This window comes from Panthera leo, chromosome A3 (genome assembly GCF_018350215.1).
Source record: "Panthera leo isolate Ple1 chromosome A3, P.leo_Ple1_pat1.1, whole genome shotgun sequence".
In the NCBI taxonomy this organism is placed as follows: Eukaryota; Metazoa; Chordata; class Mammalia; order Carnivora; family Felidae; genus Panthera; species Panthera leo.
Genome location: NC_056681.1, coordinates 132,602,870 through 132,627,052, shown reverse-complemented (window position 1 = coordinate 132,627,052; position 24,183 = coordinate 132,602,870). Strand labels below are relative to the sequence as shown.

Below are 24,183 nucleotides of genomic sequence, written 5' to 3'. Positions count from 1 at the left end.
GTGACAATCTTATGTCTGTATGTCAGACTTCTTATGATAGGTGTAGGGTGATTTTCTTTTCTAAATGAACTGATGAGTCTGAGGGGTTTTTTCTGCATTTGATCTGAAAGGTAGGGCAATGGAAAGGAGCGGCGAGAACACCGCTAGAGTCCAGTTGGGTTTTCAGTCTTCTTGTTTGTTCCATCACGTGGATAAATGGGTAACACCGGGCCAGTGGTTTTTGTTTAAGAGATGAGCCCAAACTCAATGACAGATTGAATTTGTGATGCCCTGAGTTTATTTGGCAGCTAAAGAATCGTTGGCTTTTGCTTATTAACCTGGTGACCAGAACGTAAGCTCTTGGGGGCAGACGCTGCCTTCATCGCGTCGTCCCCACAGCCTGGCATCGGGTGGGCGGTCTGGTAGACCCTGTGAATGGTTGAACTTAACTGAAAAGTAAAAGGCTGTGTCTATACTCCACTAAGTGAGAACTGAATTGTCGTCTCGTGTGTTCATATCTAAGGTTCCAAGAGAGAGGCGATCGTCAACAGCAAAGCCAGACGTTGAGCACCCAGAACCAGATCACAGCAAGAGGTAATGTCTAATAGCATAAAATCCTACTCTTGAAAAATGCCAGGTTTCTGCGAAAAGAAGACTGGGAGTTTAAACGAGAAAGCTCTGGTGGAAGAGATAGGGGACAATTATGATTCTGTCGCTCTGAAAAGTTACCAGGTTCTTTAGACATAGTTGCCTTTTCTGGAAAACAAAGCATTAACCCTCTTTTCCTGTGGAGGGATGTTTTTAGTAAGAACGGAAGGGGAAGGGACGTGTTTGCTTATCCTCTTTGAGGTTCTCTCAAAAAAGGTGTGGCTTAATGCAATGGTAGGGGTCCTTTTAAAGAAATTAAGTAGCCAGCAATCTTGAATAATTGCCTAAGCAAAACTTAATGAAGTAGCTCGTGTTCCCAATTCGTGTTGAAGTTATTTTGAAAACATTTTAGGTTAAAACTTCTAGAAAATTAAGGCTTCGCTTTGGCCAGGAAAAAAAATTAAATACACCTTTTAAATTTCCCTGTGTTCTATTAGTAATAGAGGAGTAAAACATGTTTAAAGAAAGAATGACCACTCAGAATCCCACCGTCTTGACGATTTCTTTATTTACTATTTGGGTGTGTGTGCACATTTTATGCGGTTGTGGTTGTATTCACAGATCGGATTTGATAGTTTGGGTTCTGCCTAATCCCTTCTGTGAGTGTTTTCCACGTTGCTGTTTTAATCGTCATAATTACCCTTTGGAGAAGGGCTGATGGCTTTTATTATGTTACTCTTTATCATGGGCATTTTCAAACAACAGAAGTAGAGAAATGATATAAACCCACATACGTCATTCCTAGCTTCAGCAGTTACTGACGTGATTCCTCCTGTTTGATCTACTCTTCCCTGTTCTCCAACTGTTAAATTCACTTTGTATTTTATTTGTTTTTTGCTGTAGTTATTTTAAAGCAAAACTCAGTGTCCTAACATTAAGTCCCTGTCTAATTTTTTTACTACCACGAAGGCTTACTGACCCACTTTCTAGATCGCTGTTTCCTTTTTTCTTTCTTGAGGATTCTTGGGAGTGAATTTACGGTTCGAGGTTCGAACATTTCATTGATCATGCTCTTTTCTGCAAAGGTCAGCCTGTATTGTTTGAGGGGGCTTTGAAAATTCACGAACTGCGCCCTGGACGGGAAATCATCTTCTGTTGCCCAGGGTAGTAATTAAAGCAAAAAATAATTTCATGCAAATTTATCTACCTGTACGGTGTAACCGTAGGTTTTCTTGTGATGGTAGAGAGAGCCGCGTAAGTGTAGGTACTAGGGAGAGTGGTGGCCGAGTAGGGACAGTTCATACTTGGCGAACCCTTGTGCACCAGGCATTATTAGACACGATCTGGTGTGCCGTCTCATTTCATCTCGCCACGACCTTGTGAGGATAGATACCCCTGTTATCCCCGCTTTAGAGAGGAGCACGCAGTTACAAAGAGATGAGATAGCTTGCTAAAGGTCGTAGAGTTTGAACCAAGGCCGTCTGACTCTGGAACCGGTACTTGAACCGTCTTCTGCTCCGGCCATTAGGTTTGTATCTTTGAGCTTCTAATGGGATAGGATAATTTTATCAGGATTATTGAGAATAAAGAGAACTGCGAGGTGTCTGTGTTTCAAATGAAATTTTACTTAATACTTTTGGATTTTACTTGACCGATGACTATGAAGTCTTTTTTTCTTTCTCTAGTAATGGAATGTCATTGGCATTTTCTATTTATGTGGTTCTTCCCCAGTATTGTAGTATTGTTATTATTATTATTATTATTATTATTATTATTATTATTATTATTGCTGCACAGGACCCAGCAGCCCACTGCCGTTAGGAACAGTTAAAAATTGTCAAAGAACTGTATCGGCATTGAATTTGAAAACACAGTTTTCTTTTCTTTTCTTAAAGAAACAGCATACCAAGTGTGACTGAGCAGTCCCTCGTTTCTGCTGGAGAAAACAGAGTGCAAGTACTGAAAAATGTGCCATTTAACATCGTCCTTCCCCATGGCAACCAACTGGGCGTTGATAAGAGAGGCCATCTAACGGCTCCCGATACAACAGTCACTGTCTCCATAGCAACGATGCCTACCCACTCCATCAAGACAGAAACCCAGCCCCATGGCTTCGCTGTGGGAATCTCTCCAGCAGTGTATCATCCTGAGCCCACTGAGCGGGTGGTGGTTTTCGACCGGAACCTTAACGCTGACCAGTTCAGCTCTGGTGCTCAACCCCCAAATGCTCAGAGGCGAACTCCAGACTCTACCTTCTCAGAGACCTTCAAGGAAGGCGTTCAGGAGGTACAGGAAATGAAAGCATCTTCCTAAGACATTTGTGTGTTTGTATAAGTATTGAGTTCCACCTCTTCCTTGTTACGTAAGCTTGAAACTCAGCCTGAAATGAATGGATTAGGAACAAAAGATTTTTTTTTCCTAAGAGAAAAGGCCCATGGGTATAATTTGTAAACTAAACCTACAAAACCAGAAATGATTATCAAGGGCACATGGCTAATCTTACCAGCATTTGAGTTAACAATTATGATTTCAGCTAAGTGATTTGTTGGAGAAAGGGAACCCCGGGCATAATCTTCCATCGACAACAGAGATCTCCACATAAGTCTCTTCTCAGCTTTTGTCCTAGACCAAAACAAGATTCCTGCAATTGCTCTTAACATAAAATGATTTATCATGGACTTGCTTGGTCTCTCTCGGTTGGTAGTGTGGTCAGGGAGGCAGTGGGTCTTGATGACAAGTGCGGTGTGTGAAATTTACAAATTAACCCCCAAGGCTTCTGGGGGGTTTTGTGGCGATGAACACCTGTCAGGTAAAAATTAGGGACTGAAGATGTTCGAAGCCATCTCTAACGTCTCACGGGGGACAGGAGCATCTGTCTGCTTATGGAGTTAAGGACTAGAATAGTAGCGTTTTCCGAGACAACGCACCGATCCACCCAGCCACGGTACAGACCTGATACTGTATCTTCGCTTGGTACGATGATTCCTAAAAGTCACGAGATTTTGGTTGCAGATTCTAGAGTTTGAACAGAAGTGAGATGTGTGGGAAAGATGGGAAAAGGGAATAACGTAGCACTCTGTGGGAGTACCCGCGGAGATTGTCCCCGTCGGATTGAGTGGCATGTAACATGGGTGGGTATTTTTCTTCCTTTTTGGTTTTCTCTTTACATCTTTTGTAGAGTGAAAATTTTTATTTTAAAATGAATATTGAATGAGCAGTGGGTTGCTGTAAGCCACATACTCCTGTGCTGTACCGGATATTGGTCTTTAGTAAGCCTGATAACCAGTTAAATAGTTGTGGCTTATTGCATTGATATTTCAGGTTTTCTTCCCCTCGGATCTCAGTCTGCGGATGCCTGGCATGAATTCAGAGGACTATGTTTTTGACAGTGTTTCTGGGTAATCGTTGTCTTTTAATTTGATTTTTAACTTTCAGCTCTTACGACTTTTTTGTTAATCTGATACTGGAAAATCAGAGGTGGCTTTGGTGTGCTTTCACCTGTATCTCAACTACAGTTACTGTGGTGTCATCTTTGCTCGAGTCCGTTTAACCTTGGAATCTGTACTGTGTTTCACGTTTCCTTAATTCTTGGTGTTGGTGCTTTTCCTTTCCTTCGGTTTCTTTATGTGATGGCTGCAGAATGGAATCTAAAAAAAGAGGTGAGGGGATTCAACTAGATCTCCGAGCTCCCTTCTGTTTGCAAGAGTGTGTACTTCTGTGAGAATTTAGGAACACCATCAGGTGGATAAAGGCTTTTATTCGTGATTAGGCTCACTAGCGGTAAAATAAATGAGGTCAGCTTTCTTCTAACCTGACAACCTCTTCTTTTAAAACCTCACGAGATTGTGTCACACACTGGGAATATGAGTATCTTCCAAATGAATTGTGGAAATGTAAAAACACCTCCAGAGGGTTTTTAAAAGAGCTTAGGATTTCATTTTATAATTTCGTTCTTTGCAGTTTTTGGTATGTTGTCTTTTGAAGCGAACCCCGTTTGTTTGAAAGCCTAGGATTTTGTGGGAATTGAGACTTCCCTTAGAGACCTGCCTCAAGGAGCGGGAGTCACAGACTCGAATGCCTTTAGGATCTCAGATAGGGGTCGCCACCCTTTTTCTGTAAAGAATCAGATAGTATATATTGAAGCTTTGTGGGCCTCCCAGCCTCTGTCGCAACTGCCCGGCTCTGCCACTCCAGCACAAAAGCAGCTGCAGATGACATGTAAATAAAGGGTGTGGTTGTGGTCCATAAAACTTGATTTATAAAAATGGGTGTAATTTTCGACATCTGGCCTAGGAAGGTTATTGAACACCTTTAGGGAGATTTATGCGTGTTACTTTAAGGTGGTAGGAAATGTAGGGAATCGTGGAATGCCCATCTAGACATTAAATTGCAAGCAAAACCAACAAAAAAAGTGCGGTGCAGACCACATCAGATTTCATCAGAGGGCTACCAGCCACCTGTTTGCAACCTTTGCAGTGTCTTCTGGTTGCAACCAGATTGGCAACATGTCTTGGGAGATTTCCTTCCAAAATCCTTTTTTGGTCACGGGTATCTTTAGTACCCTTTGCTTCCCAACTTCGAATTTTTAACGTTACTTCCTAGAATCTCTAGGAGGCATTTTGTAGCCCCACATAGGAGAGATTGAAGGATTTCCGTGTCGCTAAAGACAACCTTTCTCGTGGAAGAAGTACCAGTGCCACTTATGATGTGACATAGTCAGTTGGATGTTTCCTGGTAGTCGCCTGTTGGCATACATCCACACTGAAGCGTTTCAGGATTGAGCTCAAGCATAAAGGAAGCTTCCCAAAGAGTGGCTTAGAGATCTGTGACTTTTGTTTCATTCTTTAGGAACAACTTTGAATATACCCTAGAAGCCTCAAAGTCGCTTCGACAGAAGCCAGGAGATAGCACCATGACATACCTAAACAAAGGCCAGTTCTACCCTGTCACCTTGAAGGAGGTGAACAGCAGCGAGGGCATCCAGCGGCCCATCAGCAAAGTCCGAGTAAGTTCTGCTCTCAGTTCTGTTCTCTAGGAAAGCTAGTCAGAGCTTAGCATTCCCCAGTCTGAAGAACATCAAAATGAAGATCTAAAATTGCGGTTTCAGGGGCGTCTCGGTGGCTCAGTCGGTTGAGCGTCCGGCTTCAGCTCAGGTCACGATCTCGCGGTCCGTGGGTTCGAGCCCCGCGTCGGGCTCTGTGCCGACAGCTCGGAGCCCGGAGCCTGCTTCCCATTCTGTGACTCTCTCTCTCTCTCTGCCCCTCCTCTGCTTGCATTCTCCTCTCTCTCTCTCTCTCTCACTCTCTCAAAACTAAATAAACATTTACAAAAAAATTAAAAAATAAAATAAAATAAAATGGCGGTTTTAAGCCTTCCCTGTAAAACATAACACTAAGTTTTCCGAAAGATCCTCGCCTCCCCCTTCAGTGTCTTCATGTTATAATGCCTTCTCTTTCGTAGAGTGTGATCATGGTGGTTTTTGCAGAAGACAAAAGCCGAGAAGATCAGTTAAGGCATTGGAAATACTGGCACTCCCGACAGCACACAGCTAAACAAAGATGCATTGATATCGGTAAGTAGCTCCGGAGCCCGCATTTATTCCCAGAGGCGCACGCATCCAGTTTTCTGATTCCAGTTATTTTTGGCAGTGACCGGCTTCCTGCCGAAAGCATTTGAATTTTTATGCCAGCTACTGATCTGTTCCAAACCCTGTCCTCGGCCTCCTGGAATCAGTGCTCTTAACCTTACTTCCTTCATGAGGACATGTGGCCCGTGCAGTGGCTGTCCACGTGACACCGGCACCGGAGGCTGTGTAGCCTGCTCACGCGAGCGTGCCCTGCTCTTTGGTCTGCGGAGTTTTTGAGGTGAAATGTCCTCTCGAAGAGATTCCCGATCATTTGTAAATGATAGTAAGGTGGACAAAAACCCTAAAGAAACAAGTAGAAGGAAAAACGGCTGGCGTGCACTTCCCTGACAGTGTCCCCTGGTCGCATGTTGAAGTGCACCGCTAGACTCTTCCGTCTTCAAAGAGACCCGGAGATGCGTCACTTGGGGTGTAACAGCAAGACCTGTGCAAATCCATGTTTAATGAAGTGGCTTTATGAGAATGAATGCCTGGTCTCTTGCTGTGTATATAAGTTTCACATAAAACCATTATCTGTATCGCAAGATGGCTCTTAACCTGAGTGTTGCTGCTGCTTTTTTTTTTTTTTTTTTTTTTGTCTTTTTTAACTTTCGTGGTCTCTTTTCAGAACAGTGAAAAGAACTGAGTTCTGATCTTGGCTCTCGGGGCCAGTTTCGTGACCTTGGGACAGTTACTGAAACTTTTTAATCCTAAGTATCTTAATTTTGACATGAGGGGAAAAAATTAAATACTACATTGACTTGCCTCTATCTTAAGAGCGCTGTGATTTTTTTTTCTTCATTTTTTGAACGCTTTTCAACCCAACAAAATGTTAAATTAAGTTTTTCAGAGGTGATAATATGAAAAACCAAATCGTACTTTGAACTGCTGTAATCTCGTGCTGGAACCAGAAATCACAAATTTCTCTCTCTCGTCACTCATATAGCCGACTATAAAGAAAGCTTCAATACCATCAGTAACATCGAGGAGATTGCGTATAACGCCATTTCCTTCACTTGGGACATAAATGACGAAGCAAAGGTAGGTAATGGAGTTCAGGGCCTTTTCTGTTTCCAGCTTCGTGAGGAAAAGTGGGAGGAGTTTAATGATTTGACAACTGATCTTTTTCTCTCTTTTTTTTTTTATGGTTTTACACGTTTTCATTCTTTTTTTTTTTTTTTTTTTAAATTTTATTTATTTATTTTGAGAGAGACAGACAGCATATGTGCGTGTGGACGCGCAGGGCAGAGAGAGAGGGAGAAACAGACTCCCAAGCAGGTTCCGAGCTGTCGGCGTGGAGTCCGGCGCGGGACTCGATCTCATGAACCGTGAAACCATGACCTAAGATGAAATCAAGAGTCAGATGCTTAGCCGACCGAGCCACCCAGAGCCCCTTCGTGTTTTCATTCTTTTGCTCGGGAATAGGAGAATAGGCTCGGCTAAGAAGATAGGTTCTAGCCGTTCAGTCGTGCCGTGCATGGAGAGGAGACAAGACTTTGGGAGGAGAAATAGCCACTGTGTCATCAGCGGTGCCCTCTCTTCCGCTGGGTCAGCGTCAGCTGGGTGGTTGACTTCCTCTCTCTTCAGCATTGTACATTTTCTGAAGTACAGCTTCTTGCCAGATGCTCTGAAACTGCCCTTGACCCCTCTCCGTCCCCTGAAAAGAACCACACGTGGCGCAGCACGCGAGCCCGCGGGGTGGGTGGGAGCCTGTCACTGCACGCTGTGCGGCGTGGAGCCTGACGCCTCATTCTCTGTGCTCCGTTCCCTCATTTGCAGAGCTCATACCTGCCTCCTCTCTCCTGCGGGCACGTCGTGAGCTTATTCAAACGGTGCCTCTGTCGGAGCTTCTTCAGAAAGGCCCTTAAATACAAGTTGTTGGTAGCAGTGCTCTCGTATCGTTGCTCTCAAATACAGCTCGTGGAAGGTTCTCCTCTCTCGGGGTTTTAAAGTGAAGAATTACCTCCGATTCACGTGGTCATTTGGATCATTCTTTTTTTTTTTTTTTTTTTTTTTTTAACGTTCATTCATTTTTGAGAGACGGAGCGCGAGCCAGGGAGGGGCAGAGAGGGAGACACAGAATCCGAAACAGGCTCCGGGCTCTGAGCTGTCAGCACAGGGCCCGAACCCACGAACCTCGAGATCGTGACCTGAGCCGAAGTTGGACGCTTAACCGGCTGTGCCGCCCAGGCACCCCTGGATCATTCTAATTGGAGTTTGGAGCCCTTTTAAGAAAAATTAAACATATTCTCAAGTCATTTCTTCCCTTCCCACAGATTCCTTTTAGAATAATCCCTCTTTCACTAAATTATTAGAGTTTGGGTATTTATTTTTTTTCTTTGGATTAGTTTAAAAATTGGGAGCTGAGGCAACACGAGAAACATAAAATTTTTGGACAGTTAGTGTAAATCCGCTCTTTACTATTTGTTGCGCTTTTCTACATCAAGGTCCCGGTATAAACCGAGGATAACCTTCCTGTCCTTCTCAACCTCTTTTTGTTTTTTGTTTGTCTGTTTACTTTATTCAACAAGAATTTTAGCCATTATGGAGTAAGTCTGCCCGAGGTACTAATTATTACATAATTTAATTTTTTACTGCCTACGGTTGCTTTTAAAAAATCCTACGAGTGGATTCTTGAGGACCATGTTAACTTTGTAGTAGGATTGCTTTCCTTTCTTACTCTGGGCGCCCTGTCCAAGGCAAAGACGTGTCCTCAGTGGAGGATGTGGTGAGTGGGTCTGCCCGTCTGTAAGGAAGTGTGGGTTATTGTAGTTGCACTGAGGTGTTCCTCCTGACCACCTTGATCCTATACAAGTGTCCTCAGGTTGCTTAGTCCAGAGTTCGGTGCTTGATTAAACCACAAATTCACTACAGAAGAGCTGTTAGGAGGAAAAGTAAACTTTTCACTTTATATCATGGTTGTTACGGTTATTTTGAAATTAAATATCGTAGTAAGACTCAGCAGCCTGCAAGAACAGTTGGCTCTGTGCCCTCTGGGTGCTTCTGTTATAAAAGCAAACCGGGGATAGGTTTCGGGTTTGCCATTAGGGACTAATTGAGAAATTGTGGAAGAGGTGATTGAGAACATCGAAGTCCTGAGCCCACTTTGCTGACTTACCTGTGACCTTGGGTTTAGTCCCTTGGTTTACTCGCTCAGTTTTCTCCCCTCTATCCCCCTAGGAAAACAAAAAGCCTAGGGTGGCCAACTCTCTTTTCTGTTGGCACGTCATCAAGTTAATAAGCACTTGTCAGAGTGCGAGGAGAGCTGGGCGGAAAGCCCTGCATATGGGCAGGGTGCTTTGTTTGTTTGATGTGTCACTCTCCAGGATGGGAGTGAAGCCAAGATGACGGGTGGGATAACGGCTGCTTTTATTCTGGAAGACCTTCAGCATATTTGTATTAAAGAGAAATATTGCTGGAGGTGTGTCTTAAGTAGTCTTAATAGCTACCTGTTAATTGGTATAGGTAAGTTCAGTTTCATTTCCCCCTTCAGACCCCCAACGCTGACTTGATCTTTAAGCTTTTGCCTGCTGCCGGAAAGAGTTCCTGCCATTTCTTAACGAGGCCGTTACCTTTTGATGCTGATAGCAGGCATCTGCTTCAAGCGTGTGTTGGAATTCAGTATCTAGATTTTTTGCCTTCCCTGGCCAAGTGGAGGTTTTCTGTTTTTACACTTAAAGTAATTGATGCCCCAGGGCAGCTAGAGTGAACAAGTAAACGTGCAGAATCTTGTGTAGGTTTTTTTTTTTTTTTTTGCTTCTTTTTCAAAAGTATCCACTTTCTTTGCCCACTTACTTGTTCAAAGTTGGAATACATTTGTTGATTCTTAATTCCAGTGCATTCTCCCCCATACACGTAAGGGTTTATTGTGTGTGTGTGTGTGTGTGTATGTGTATACTGTATACATATATATGTGTATATGTACATATATGTGTATGTATACATATATATGTATACTACATATAGTATACACATACTATATGTATATTATATATTATATATACTACATACTATATATGTAGTATGTATACTACATATATATGTAGTATACATAGTATATATATACTATATATATAATATATATGTAGTATACATAGTATATATATACTATGTATACTACTATATATATACCATATACTATATTTTATACTATATAGTGTATACATATAGTATATTATATATACTATTATATAGTATATAGTTATATATACTATTATATAGTATAATAGTATATAGTACATATACTATTATATAGTATATAATAGTATATATAGCATATATATATATACTATACTATATATATAGTATATATACTATATAGTGTATATAGTATATATACTATATATATAGTATATACTATATAGTGTATATAGTAGTATATATATAGTATATACTATATGTAGTATATAGTATAGAGTACTATACTATATAGTATATATACTATATATAGTATATAGTATATATACTATATATAGTATATAGTATATATACTATATATAGTATATAGTATATATACTATATATAGTATATAGTATATATACTATATATAGTATATAGTATATATACTATATATAGTATATAGTATATATACTATATATAGTATATAGTATATATACTATATATAGTATGTGTGCATATATATATATATATATATATATATATATATGGCATTCCTTTTGTCCCTGACACATCTTAAAAAAAAAAATCTGGGGCGCCTGGGTGGCTCAGTCGGTTAAGTGTCCGACTTTGGCTCAGGTCATGATCTCACGGTCCGTGAGTTCGAGCCCCCCGTCGGGCTCTGTGCTGACAGCTCAGAGCCTGGAGCCTGCTTCAGATTCTGTGTCTCCCTCTCTCTCTGACCCTCCCCCATTCATGCTCTGTCTCTCTCTGTCTCAAAAATAAACATTAAAAAAAAATTAAAAAATTAAAAAAAATTAAAAAAAAGAATATAATACATCCTTTTGGCCATGCCAGGATGAATAAAATCAGAATTCTGTCCCAGTGTTGACACTTGAATCTTCCCTGTAGTTTCTGGAGCTTGCTTTGGAGGTGACTATATTTTGATCCCATATCAGGTTGAATCTTGAACACCTTGGCTTATGTTCCACTTTGAGAAAAACACTGCCCAAACTGGACTCATCTTACATCGTCCCTGTATATACTCCATCCATCAGTGTTATCATATACCTATTACTGTAGGAACTTGAAGATATTAGGAAACTTGTCAAAAATCATGAGTTTTCAAAGCGGCAGGTAGGAGGAAGCTGCTTTGAAAAGCAGAAATAGCATAGGAACAGTCCCCCAGGTGACCCTACCCTCTGTGCTGTGCAGACCTATTTCATTCATTTGCCTGTCCTCCACACAGACTTGGATTTGTCTGGCTAGTCAGGTATCTTTTAAAGAGCCAGGAATCTCTGGGTAAGTTAAACTTCATCGGCCACTCATATTCCCTCGTGGAATAACTTTTATCAGATTTCTTCCCCTTCAGACTACAGCTGAGATCAGCTGCTTGAGGTACTTTTGGCAGGGAGAAGCATTTGCCTTCGAAACATTAAAAGGTGGATCTCTGGTGAGGTGCGCAAGTTTAGAATTTGTGAGTTCTGAGGGCACGGGTCACATGGGGAAGAGAGGACTAGGACGTGAGGAGGGCACATGAGGAAGGTGGCATAAGACAAGCCCCTTCTTGGGCTGTATAAAGATTTTACCCGCAGCCGGCTGTGCTCCTCCCCCATCCCAGGGACTCATGATGTTAGCAAGGATCCAGTGCCCGCCACGACCAGGGCACTGCACGAGACGGAGGCTGACGATGCCAGTATTGCAATTCAGGTGTCAGGTATACTGTGGGTTAAATCGGCTTTTGCAGGGTAGCCTGAGATCCTGATTCTGACTATAGTCAGAAGACCATATATAACCCTTCTGACTAATGTTATAGTCAGAAGGGTGTTGTGTGCTGTTCAAACTACTTTATAAATGGACTTGGGAGACCCAAATAAGTTATAAATTGGGACTCTTTTATTCCTCAGTTACAGTATTTCCAACACTCAATACTTAGTTCTGGGTAGGCTGCACATCTTGGCCTCGAGTTTTACATCTTGCTTGGATTGTAAATCTAAGAGTTCATAAGAGCATTGGGATTTGGTTAATGATATGAAGTAAGGGCCTCTCAAAGCCTGAAGATCTAAAATAAATAGAGGAAAAAGAAGTTAGGGAGAGAGAATTAACTTCTTTGAATGTCTGTTTTATGCTGAACGCTGCCGGGTGCCTTACGATCGCACTTAACGAGGCAGTGACAGCTGCTCAATACGGAAAAAATGCACGTGGTCCTCTAAATGAGCACGTTTGCTACTTGGTCATCACAGGCGGCTGTCGAGCAGGCATGAGTCTAGACCTTGAAATGGACAGAAAGTGTTTTTGACAGGAAGACTGTTTAAAACAGCAGGGGCGCCTGGGTGGCTCAGTCGGTTGAGCGTCCGACTTCAGCTCAGGTCATGATCTTGCGGTTCGTGGGTTCGAGCCCTGCGTCGGGCTCTGTGCTGACAGCTCGGAGCCTGCTTCGGATTCTGTGTCTCCCCCTCTCTCTGCCCCTCCCCTGCTTGCATTCTTCTCTCTCTCTCAAAAATAAATAAAATATTTTTTAAAAATTAAAAAATAAAATAAAATAAATAAAATAAAATAAAATAAAATAAAACCAAACCATAGGGGCACCCGGCTGGCTCAGTCGATGGAACGTGCGACTCTTGATCTTGGAGTCGTGAGTTCGAGCCCCACGTTGGGGGTGGAGAGTACATTAAAACAGTAAAATCTTTGCAAGGGTAATAATTCTCGTTAATAGAGGAGCGTTACGGATTCACTAGTATAAATTCCTGTAGCAGAAGAACACTTTGCTAACGGGAAGTAATTTATGTTGATTGTGGGGTAAGTGATGTTTAACCACAGAGAAAGAGAAACGACAGCTGTGTCGGAATCAAGTGAAAATTGGGCCAGTCCGCTCGGAGGGGACCCTGAGATCCAGAGGAACGCTAATTGGGACAGATCCGTGTTGATGGTATAGGAACATACGGAATTACAGTGAACCTAGACAATATGGCAAACAAGAAAGTGGCTACAGTTCAAAGCAAAGCTCAAGATTTCTTTGATCATTGAGATGTAGCTGTGAGCTTCACGAATACTAAGCAGACCTTTTAACGATGGAGTGGGCCCCAGGGATACAAAATATCTCACAGATTTCTTTTCCGGTGGTGACTTCTGAATTTTTACACCAGAAGGTGCATTGTGGCACAGCTCCCGTTCACAGGTTTCATTTTGAAACAATTGACAGCAAAGCACTTGCTGTCAGGCATCAGGCTCCTGCTAGAGGAAGCCGTGTCGAGAAGAAGTCAGACGTGGGGTCTGATCGCGTGTTACTGTCTTGCGCGTCCGTGGCTTGCAACAACCCGGAGGTGCGGCCCTTTTTCCTGCAGGGCCGTCGTGGAGCCGGGTTGCTGTTTCACATCTTCGTTAGACTCTCAGGAGGCAGCACTGCATTTCGGTCTGTGATCGGGCTTTCCGCGGATAGATGGAACTATGCCTTTTCCTTGGTGGCATGATCTTGTCGCGGGGGGGCGGGGGGGTGACAAAATCAGTTTCTACACACGTTTTTGTCTCCCCACGGTCCTTGAGGAGGGAACGAGGGAGCCGTCAGAGATAGGGCAGAACCAGAGCACCCCGTCCTGTGGGAAAACACCCATCCGCGAGAGCACTTTGTGCTTTTACGTTTAATCTGTCGGCTCTAAGAAGGAGCGCCAAGGCGTTCTGAAGGATCGTCTCTCTGAGCCAAATGTTTTATGTGTCATGGTGAGAGGCTCATGTTACAAAAGAAAGAGGATTAAAATAGAATGCAGAGCCCCCCTAGGGGACTGGAGCCCTGAGCAGCTTTACCGAGAGGGGCCTGTGCTTGGACGCAGCCCTGGTTATCTTTCCCTTTTGTCTTCTTGTCTCGGCAGAAATGTGTGGAGTTCCTGGGGAGGGATTATCGGGGCTGGCAGAGTTCATTCTGTCAGAGGGGTGTAACCATCCCGGTAACTTGAACTTAAGGCTTTCTGTAGGTGCTTGTGGGATACAGGTTTATGGGTTTAATAACCGTTTGTTGTTTTGTCTAAGCGTAATATTTGGAATTCATTGTGAGAGTAATTTTTAATTTGTTTGGACTGAGCATATTGCATGCATTTACAGGGATTCCGTTCCAGTGAAGCATCAATTAAATGCTCTATTAAAGAAAGGTGTTGCCATGTTTGGTTGCGTTAAGCAGGGACAGGTTTGGTTTGTTTCACCGCTTTAAATTTCCAGTGTGAATGGGAGGGAGGAGGGAGAGAAGGGAGTCAAAAACAACGCAGGCAGGTGATTTAAAACAAAAGCGGATACTCCCTGGCCTAGAGAGGAGTCAGGAAGCATTGCTACTTTTAAAACGAAGGATAAGAGGCTTTTAGTGTTCAGGCGGATGCTGGGCTGACTGCACTGAACGGGCTTATCCCTGTGTCCTGTCCTTCGAGCTCTGGGGAAACGGACAAGAAATAAAGAGCCACGTAAGGCGGCCACGCAGGCTTCGGGGGTGTCATGCGTTTGGCTCCACGGGTTTCCTTTTGTGCAGGTTGACAGTACATATTTATCAAAGTGAAAAATAAACTTTTTTTGGTGCCAGAAAGATAGTCATATTCCTCTATAGGGAATGAAGAGTCTTAAGTGTTTTCATTTGATCAGGTTTGGAAATGGCCAGAAGTTTTTCCTGGTTGGAAATTGTGGAGAATGCCTTTAATTAGCTGATACGGCTTAAAGTCTTAGCAACTGGAAGGTTTGCTTCGAAGAAACTCTCCTGGGTCTGACTGTGAGGAAGGCTGCTCTTTGAAGCTGTCGTGTCTTTTTGCCGGATTCTGGCCTCACAGTATTTCACGTGGCATACTCTTGTCGCCTAAGCAAGGGGTTCGTCCAGATGGAACGTAAAATGCGCCGAATCCTGGTGGAAATTCAGAATCCGCAGGGAACAATAGCACACATTTATTGTAGCACATGCCTGAGGGTAAGAGCCAAGTGCATGATGTTTTTGCTTGGACAAGGGAGACACTTGGCAGCTGAAGAAAGCTTTAGTTCAGTAGTGAAACCCGTATCTTGTGAAACAGGTTTGGAGCGTCATGTCTATTTAGACACCATTTGTGCTGCCACTTGAATTTGTTTTTCATTCTCTCTCTCTCTCTCTTTTCTTTTTTTTTTTTTTTTTTGGTCCAATTTCGCCCCTTCTACCCCCCTACCGCTGTCAAGAAACACTGAGCTCCTCTACAGAACTTCTCTTCTTTGACAGCTTGTCACCTCAACCCTCCTTTTCTACATCCTTCCTGGAAATTCCATCTAAAGTGGTTTTATAAATCTGTCATTTCCACCAGTTTCGCTACTTGTAACTAAATCAGAGAGCTTTGACTCTGGCCTGACGTTCGTAGTAGTAACCGAATTTACCTGGAACCGATTCCAGGGCCGCAGGGGGCCCCGGACTTCGGGTTTCTTTCATACGGCAGATCTCGACGCGAGACTCCAGACCCTTTAGTAAATCTCAGTGAGCTGTCTACATTCGTTACTCACTTGGGGACTTTTTCTTTAGCTTCTTTTAAAATGGAAAATATAATTGGGATTTTGATTGGAAGTCTGCTTGCCTGCCGAGTCTGCCCTCATGACCCATATGCTTACCTGTCCTATTCTGAACCTGGAGATGCCGGAATGCGGTCTGTGTTTGCCTGTGTCACACCTGCGTCCAGTTCTGCACATTTCACAACGAACGTCCTACTTGTTTGGGACAACAGGTGCCAAAACACTGTACCTGCCAAGTGTCCTTAAGTTCACCAGGTCCTGCTTAAAGGATATAACAGAGGGAGGTTAATACGTGGGTGCCTCTGGAACGTCTCTATGTGCCTCTCTTCCCATCTCCTTCTCTGTTTTCTCTGGCTCTGTTTCTCCGTCTCTGTCTCTTCCTTTTCTCCTTGTCTTTGTGACTTTCTCCCTGGCTCTCTCTGCTGTCTGCAGAAACAGAAGCTGCCATATGGGTGGTGTGGGAAGGCAGCACTGGGGCCACCGAAAGGGTGATGACTGCTGGAGCCTCGTTTTTTCTTCAGGGAAACACCCCACGTAGAGGCGAGAAGGTGTCAGGTTCGTGCCTCGTTCTTCCCAGATCCCTCTCCTCCCCGCCCTCAGCCCTCCAATTTTGTCTTATCTCTCGATGGTCGTTCGGTAGTCTGAGAAACAACACAAACACTAATTGCACACTTGGAAGCTTTTAGTTCCATGTAGTAGGATTTCTTAATCACCTCATATCATCAGAGCAGTGGGGAGGTAGGACTCTCCGAGGCCGATCCGATGAGTCAGTAGCGGAACTGGATTCTACCTCTGAGTGTATGACTCAGCCTTTGATACCTGCTTGGGCTTCATTAATCAGGCGGGCACACGGAGTAAGTCGAGGAGCTACAAGGCAGAAGTAAGACAGTCAGGGCTTGTTTGGGTTTGTTGGTTTGGTTTTGGTTGGGCAAAAGGAATACTGATCTGGATTCAGTGTCTGCTGTGCAGGGCTCGGTAAATGTTCGCGTCGACGCAGACTTTAGCCACGAATTGGATCTTGATTTCTTAGTTTACACCGTTTCCCACCCCCATTGGCTTCAGTTGACAGTTAGAACTTCCTACCAACCTACTGGGAAAATGGTGATTTTCTTCTCATGAATTAGTGTTGTCGGATTTAGGGTGAGAATAAACTTTGTTTTTATGGGGCACCTGGGTGTCTCAGTCGTGTGAGCATTCAACTTCGGCTCAGGTCACGATCCCACGGTTCGTGGGTTTGAGCCCCACATCGGGCTCTGGGCTGACAGCTCGGAGCCTGGAGCCTGCTTCTGATTCTGTGTCTCCCCACTCACACCTTTGTCTGTCTGTGTCTCAAAAAAAAATGAAGAAAAACGTTAAAAAGGAAAAAGAGTTTTTTTTAAAAAAAACTTTTTTTTTTTTTTTAAGTTTTTATTTAAGTGATCTCTACACCCAGCATGGGGCTCAAACTCGCAACCCCAAGATGACGAGTCACACACATGCTCTTCTGACTTGAGCCAGCCAAGAGCGCCGGGAATACACTTCGCTTTTGACTTCACGTTGTAATTTCATATGTCAGTAGCGATTTCTGACTAAGAAGAGTTGCTTTTAGGTATGTTTTAGAGTGGCTACCTTGACTGATGTGGAAGAGAGTGAAACTAAAATTTGTCCTGAGTTTTCTACTTTCAATTGAGTAGATCAGTTATGGTCTAGGAATAAAATTACAAACGTTATATCCATACTTGACTAAGTTGAATTTTAATACTAGACTGGGTTAAAGTGATAAAAAACTCCCAGAGGCAACTGGAACTGTATCCAGGGTGGCTGTGGCTGTCTCTGAGGGGACCACGTCACCAACTAAATCTCGTGACTTAATATGAAGTCAGTAGGAAGTTGGCACGGAGACTTCCCTTTGATTTAAAATACAGGGACCTTTAATTTCACGCCTCGTGATCCAAAAACAACCTGTGCTCACAGCCACTTGGGGGTCACTTTTTCCCTGTTTTTCTTCTTCCCTGGACGGTTTTCCCATTAGATTCTTGTTCAGCTTTCTGTGCATCGTTGTGCCAGTGTGCTTTCAAGAGCGCAGAGTTTGGTCCCGGCCTCGTCTCTGCCCTCTCTCTCCTGTGTGTTTTTTATTATCTGTCTTCAGAGCCTGAGCCTCGGCCGCAACGGAACACTGTCTCTCTGGAGTTAAATGGCATTGAGTAGCCAGACTCTGAAGCGTGTGACGCTCACGCTAAAGGTAGATGTTTTTAGGGCATATGACAGATCTATAAGTACATTTTTGAAATGGAAAACATTTTTCAGTTATCAGTTTTTGGATGCGTCTTCCATAGGTAAATCAACCGACTTTTCTTTTTTCTTTTCTTCCTTCTGTCGGGTCTTTTCTTACGATTACCAGACCGTTGACGCTCACTCGAACTGTGCATCGTAACTGACGGTATAAAATATTGACATAGGTAGTCAGGTTATCCATACGCTGATACTTTTCCAAAAGTCTGCTGTGTGTAATCTTGTTTGCAAGAGCAAAGCACCATTCTGACTTGAAGGATTTTTTCCGTAATGTGTTATTTCTTTCTTTTGAGAGGGAAAGAGTCCGTGCACGCGTGCACAAGTGGGAGAGGGGAAGAGAGAGAGAGAAAGAGAGAGAAGGAATCCCGAGGAGGCTTTGCGCTGTCAGAGGACTCTGTTTTCAGGGCTCTATCTCATGAACCGCGAGATGATGACCTGAGCCGAAATCAAGAGTCAGACGCTTAACCAACTGAGTCACCCAAGTGCCCCAGGATTTTTTTTAACTTCAGTTATTATCGACCAGTTTATTTCCTTCTAGGAAGTCTGTGCAAGGTAATTAATCTCTTGCTACGGTGTGGAAGAACTGGCTTCTGAAGTCATGTTGCAGGGGGTCGTCTTTGTTAACTATACATTCATTCATTCAGCAAATTCTTATACTTTTCTGTGCAAGAACTGTGAGGAAATAAAGAAATGATGGAAGCATAAAGCCTGTCCTCAAAAGAGATTACACTGTCTATGTAATGACACAGGTCATAAGTGAGGTTAGAAAAACTCTGACGATTTCTAGGGCAAAAGAGTACTTTCGGCTAAGGGGAGTGAGTGCTCTTGATGTGACTCTTTGAGAGCTTGCACCTGCAGAATATTTTTGCAGTCTATTTGATTGGGCTTTTTTTCTTTTTCCTTATTGTCTTTTCCCCCCGCACGGATTAGCTGTTGCGAATTTCAGTGGAAAAGAGGCAGCTAGAATGGTTTAGCCTACAGAGTTGCTTTGACATACTGAGGCCCAGACATTGTGTAGTGTAGAAAACGGCATTTGGGACTTGTCTTCTGTGACACTTGAATCGAAGAAAATGTAGACCGTACCACACCCATCAGTACGGCATGCGGCTGCGGGTGAAGGGTCCCAGATTTGTTTATCAAAAGCAAAATTGTTAGATACCTGCACTTTCCATAATGGAAAGCTGGTCACTGTAGATAACGTTATCAAGCACAAAAGTGGATAGATGCGATAGAAAATCCCCTCGTGGCTCGTTATGCGGCTTCATCTTGACCCTAGAACTTTTCTCTCTCTCTCTCTCTCTCTGTCTCTGTCTCTCTCTGTCTCTGTCTCTCTCTCTCTCTCTCTGTCTCTCTCTCTTTTTCCGGCTCTCTCTATATAGATATAGATGTAGATATATGTCAGTGAGCCCCGAAAGATCGTAATCTTTCCCGAATTAATTGAAGGTATGTATATAGTCGATTTAATTATCCACTCAACAAATATTTATTTTACGTCCAGAATGTGTAAAAACCTGCCGTCCGCCAAGATGACCTAGGTGTTCAGGTCATCTTGGAGGAGAGTTATGAGCATAAATAACCTGTGAACTTGGGCAACATGTTTCTAATCTCTAAGCCTCAATTTCCTTATCTGTGAAATGGGGTCAGAATAGTACCAATTTCCTGTGTTATTTTGAGGACCAGAGTCTGGTACGTTGTAAGAAGGCAATAAATGCAGCTCAAATATCATAGCAGCACGTGGTTTGATTTGGCTGGAGTTGAAGAGGCTGGGGTCATTTATTTAGTGAACGTGTGGTTCTTATCGGCCAAGTACTGCCAGGATGTTCTGGGAACGTAAAGATGAGTCAGATCTGGTCCAGCTCTCAGAAAACTCAAAATTTAGTGGAGATTGCCACCCATGAGTCCATCGGCAGAAGAAAACAGAAAGCACTAGAGCTTCCCTCAGAATGGGGGGTGGGGGGGCCAGAGGAGACCATTGGGGACACTACCACCCACGAAAGGATAGTAGGAACTGGCCAGGCGTTCAGAGCCGGGGATGGGCCGATGGCCTTGGGAGGTAGGAGTGCAGAACCGAGACCACTGGACCTTGCCTGAGGTCTGCAGCGGGTGGGGGTGGGGGGTGAGTGGCGTGGGGGCCAGATCCCGAAGGCCCTGACACGCCCCAGCAAGGCCCGGGACTATACCCTGTAGATGAGTGTGTCTCAAAACCTTGGGGTCTGTTGGCCAAGTTATACTGGCCAATGCTCAGTTTCTTTGAGATTTCTAATACTGTAAGCTTTTTTCAAATCATAAAAGATCATGTAAGATTTTTTAAAATCGTAAGTGTGTTGAAAATCACAGAGCATATACCTGCTGCCAGGAAGTGTCCGTGCCAGTGTTGGTGCTCGGGTGTCAGGTTTGGTCCAGATAAAGACCAGATGAGCTCTCGGGGTGCCCTGTGATCAAGCATTTTGCAGCTGTTTGGACAGAGTAGTATTTCTCAAACGAAGATCTGGATATTTGTTTAGGGGTTAGGGAACTTTTTTTTCTCTTTTAAAAAGGATACGTGCAGGGGCTCCTGGGCGGCTCAGTCAGTTGAGTGTCCGACTTCGGCTCGGGTCACGATCTCACGGTTCATGAGTTCAAGCCCCACGTCGGGCTCTCTACTATCAGCACAGAACCTGCTTCAGCTCCTCTGTCTGTCTCTCTCTCTCTTTGCCCTTCCCCCACTTACGCTCTGTCAAAAAGAAGTCAAACATTTGGGGGAGAAAAGGATACATCTATTGTTGACATTGGAGAAATAGTGCAGTAGGCAGTAGAAAACATGACTGGGAAGGTCCATCCGCATCACCTGTAGCATCTTGAATGCTGAGGAATTTAGTTGCTATTATGTAGACAGTGGTGAGCTATCGAAAAGTTTTTAGTAAGAATAAATGAGTAAGATTCGTAGTGATAACTGTGCTTGGCGATCGCCTGATGTCACCGAAGCAGTCTCTTGTTTCATTTTGTCACCTGACTGGTAGCCATTTTATTGTCCAGAGGGCTCTCTACTTGGGGTTGGGAGAAAGAAGGGTTAGTTTGTGTAAATTGAGATTAGCTCTTTTTTATTATTTTGTTTTTGAGGGGCAGTACTGTGTGTATTTTAAGTTCTGTGAGGATTTGACAGTTGCTAAATTACGATTTAGAGATCCTGTGTAGCTATTTGCAGACCCGTGGTTTTTCTGTCATTACCAGCCTTTAATGCAGTACCGATGTGTAAGAGGCATTGGGAGAAATACAAAAAATGTACTAAACACTGGAAAACATTTACAAGTTTATTTATTTTTGAGAGAAAGAGAGAGATAGAGAGGGAGGGAGAGGGAGAGGGGCGGGGAGCAGGGGGGCGGGCAGAGAGAGAGAGACAGAGAATCCATCCCAGGCAGGCCCCGTGCTGCCAATGCAGAGCCAAACACGGGGCTCAAACTCACGAACTATGAGGTTATGATCTGAGCCGAAACCAAGAGTCCCTGCTCAACCGACTGAGCCCCGCAGGCGCCCCAAACACCGGAAAACATTTGAAAACCGTGTAACAACCTCTGCCATCAAGGGCCTTAGAGCCCTTACATTTACAGTGTGGCAGAGTCCCCGAAGTGTTACATAGAGAGGTGGCACGTTCAGCACCCCTGTTTGTTCCTCTCTCTGGCCCAGGTGACAAGGGTATAGAGATGTGGCTCTTTGCCCCAAACCGAAGCTCCGAGTCTGGTCTCGGGGGAGAGGAGGCGAGCTTCTTAAGTACAACTTGCTAAGTAGTGAAACGGCTGTCATTCTATTTGGGTCATTAGGGAATGCTTCTCGGAGCAGCTCTGTCAATTGACCTTGGTCTTTATCCATGGGCGATGTCAGTAGAGAATGAGGTATGAGCTGGGGTGGGAGTTGGGAGCTAGATTTTGGACGGCCTTGATTATTTGGATCCCTTCCGTCAGAGGGAAGTGAACCACTGACGGTGATGATGATTTATCTAGCCTCTTTCACTTTCTGGGCCATCGAGGTGATGTTACATGGACGAGTTCCCGTGAGCCCTCATGTAATGAGCCTAACACTGTGTTACATTGTTTTAGTTTAAAAATCAGATCTCTTAGGGGTGCCTGGGTGGCTCAGTCGGTTAAGTGTCCGACTTCGGCCCGGGTTGTGATCTCACGGTTCGTGGGTTCGAGCCCCGCATCAGGCTCTGCTGACAGCTCGGAGCCTGGAGCCTGCTCCAGATTCTGTGTCTCCCTTTCTCTCTGTGCGCCCCCCCCCCCCCCCACTCGTGCTCTGTCTCTCTCTCTCCAAAACAAATATTAAAAAAATTTGTTTTAAAAAGTAATAAAAATCAGACCTCTTAAAAAGAAAACTTTATCCCAGCTGTTATGAGGGTGGTTCATGTCTTAGCAAATCTAAAGGTTTACTTTTTTGTTCCACTCATTGAATAAACTAAATTATGAAATTAAAAGAAAATCATTTTCACCATTCTAGCAGCAATGTTATAAAAATATGCAAAATTCTACCCAGACCTCATTTAAAAAATTATTTTTTAATGTTTATTTATTTTTGAGAGAGAGACAGAGTATGAGTGGGGGAGGGGCAGAGACAGAGAGGGGGAGACACAGAATCCAAAGCAGGCTCCAGGCTCCGAGCTGTCAGCACAGAGTCCGACGTGGGGCTCGAACCCACGAACTGAGATCATGGCTTGAGCCAAAGTCGGACGCTCAACTATCTGAGCCACCCAGGCACCCCTACCCAAATCTCTTAGTGGGGAAAAAAATTAAGACTATATTATTTGGATGTCAGGTTCTTGTACACGAATAATAATAGAGAATGAGTATTAGAGTTGTGGTAAATTTTTTAAAACGAACAGGCTTTTTGTTCATGAAAAATATCCTAATATAGTGTACTTAAGTCGGCCAGTTTCATTATTTGGCTTCTGATTGAATACTTACAATTTTTGTAACTTTGGACTGATAAATTTCAAGTGCTTTGTTAACACTTTCTGTGAAATTATATTTCTATAGTTTCTCCCCACACATTCACTTGTGAAAGCTCACAGATCTGGGTGCTCTCTTCAGACTGGACGGTCAGCATGTTTTACCAGCATTGTGCCTTGGTTTATTGTGTTAATGAAGCCCCCAAAGTGAGTTGGGGTTTTTTAAAATATGTTCTCTGTTGCCCTCACTTCACTGGCTGGGAAATGAACCTCTGAGGGCAGCCTGTGTTTTGAGCTTACTATGTCCTAGTGTCTTTGTCCCCCTCCCTTCTTCCCTTTTGAGAAGTAACAGCGGGGACAGCGGCCCCCAGCTCTGGGAACAATAGTGCGTGGCTGCCATAAGCTTCCTGGAAGAAGCATCATAAATTAGTTCAAGATCTGATTTCTTGTTGGTTCTGCACTTGCAAGCATTTGGAATAAAAAAATCAGTACAAGTTAAGCCTTTGATGATATCAATCTTTATTTTGTTGTTTTCCTCACATTTTCAGCTGAGGTTTGAAAACAAAATTTAATCTTCTGAAAAGTTTTAAGTGCGTGAATTCTCAGCCAAGAATGAGGAACTACATTAGAAAAACGGGCTGGACATTTGAAAAGGAATCTTGCAGAGCATCTTCGATTTGTTTAGCAGTTTATTTTGTGGTTGTTGGTTTTTTTTTTTCTCTCTCCTAGCGATTTTGGTTGGGAGCATTGTATGCTCGTCTTCGAAGATTTATGTTTCATTTGTTTGAATAAAATCAGACTTTTCCTCAAAATCAGTGACAAGGAAGTGTGAACAGAGAAGAGGTTATCACATGCGTGTATTCCATGGAGGAGGTGAACCTGTAATAATCCTCTTTCTTTGACCCTCTTTCCCACCCTCTGGAGAAGATATTGGCAGCTTTTCTGTGATCACGTCTTAGGAAGTACTTTTCTCTGCACAGTGACAATGGCCTGAACATTCGTTTTATCCAGATTTGGGTGACTTGGCCTGTTGTCCTGCTTATTCGGGGTGTCGCCCGTTAGGTAGAACCCATCCCGGTGTTAGCGCTGCGAGGAGCAGACTGTAGCCACCTTGTTGCCCCCCCTCCCCTCGGACCTGGATGCGAGCTCTGCCTTTCGTTTCTACACTTGGCCTCCGACCTGCTTTGGGTGC

The 24,183-nt window shown here is 43.6% G+C and overlaps 1 protein-coding gene across 1 annotated transcript in view; it reads left to right on the top strand.

Moving 5' to 3' along the window:
* The window catches only part of GRHL1 (grainyhead like transcription factor 1), a 55,215-nt gene that overhangs the window by 5,367 nt on the left and 25,665 nt on the right, over positions 1 to 24,183 (top strand). Inside the window, exons 3-8 of the mRNA XM_042933700.1 lie at positions 503 to 573; positions 2,463 to 2,853; positions 3,889 to 3,965; positions 5,416 to 5,572; positions 6,028 to 6,139; positions 7,137 to 7,231. Coding sequence (XP_042789634.1) covers positions 503 to 573; positions 2,463 to 2,853; positions 3,889 to 3,965; positions 5,416 to 5,572; positions 6,028 to 6,139; positions 7,137 to 7,231 — 903 coding nt within the window. The remainder of the gene's footprint in view (positions 1 to 502; positions 574 to 2,462; positions 2,854 to 3,888; positions 3,966 to 5,415; positions 5,573 to 6,027; positions 6,140 to 7,136; positions 7,232 to 24,183) is intronic.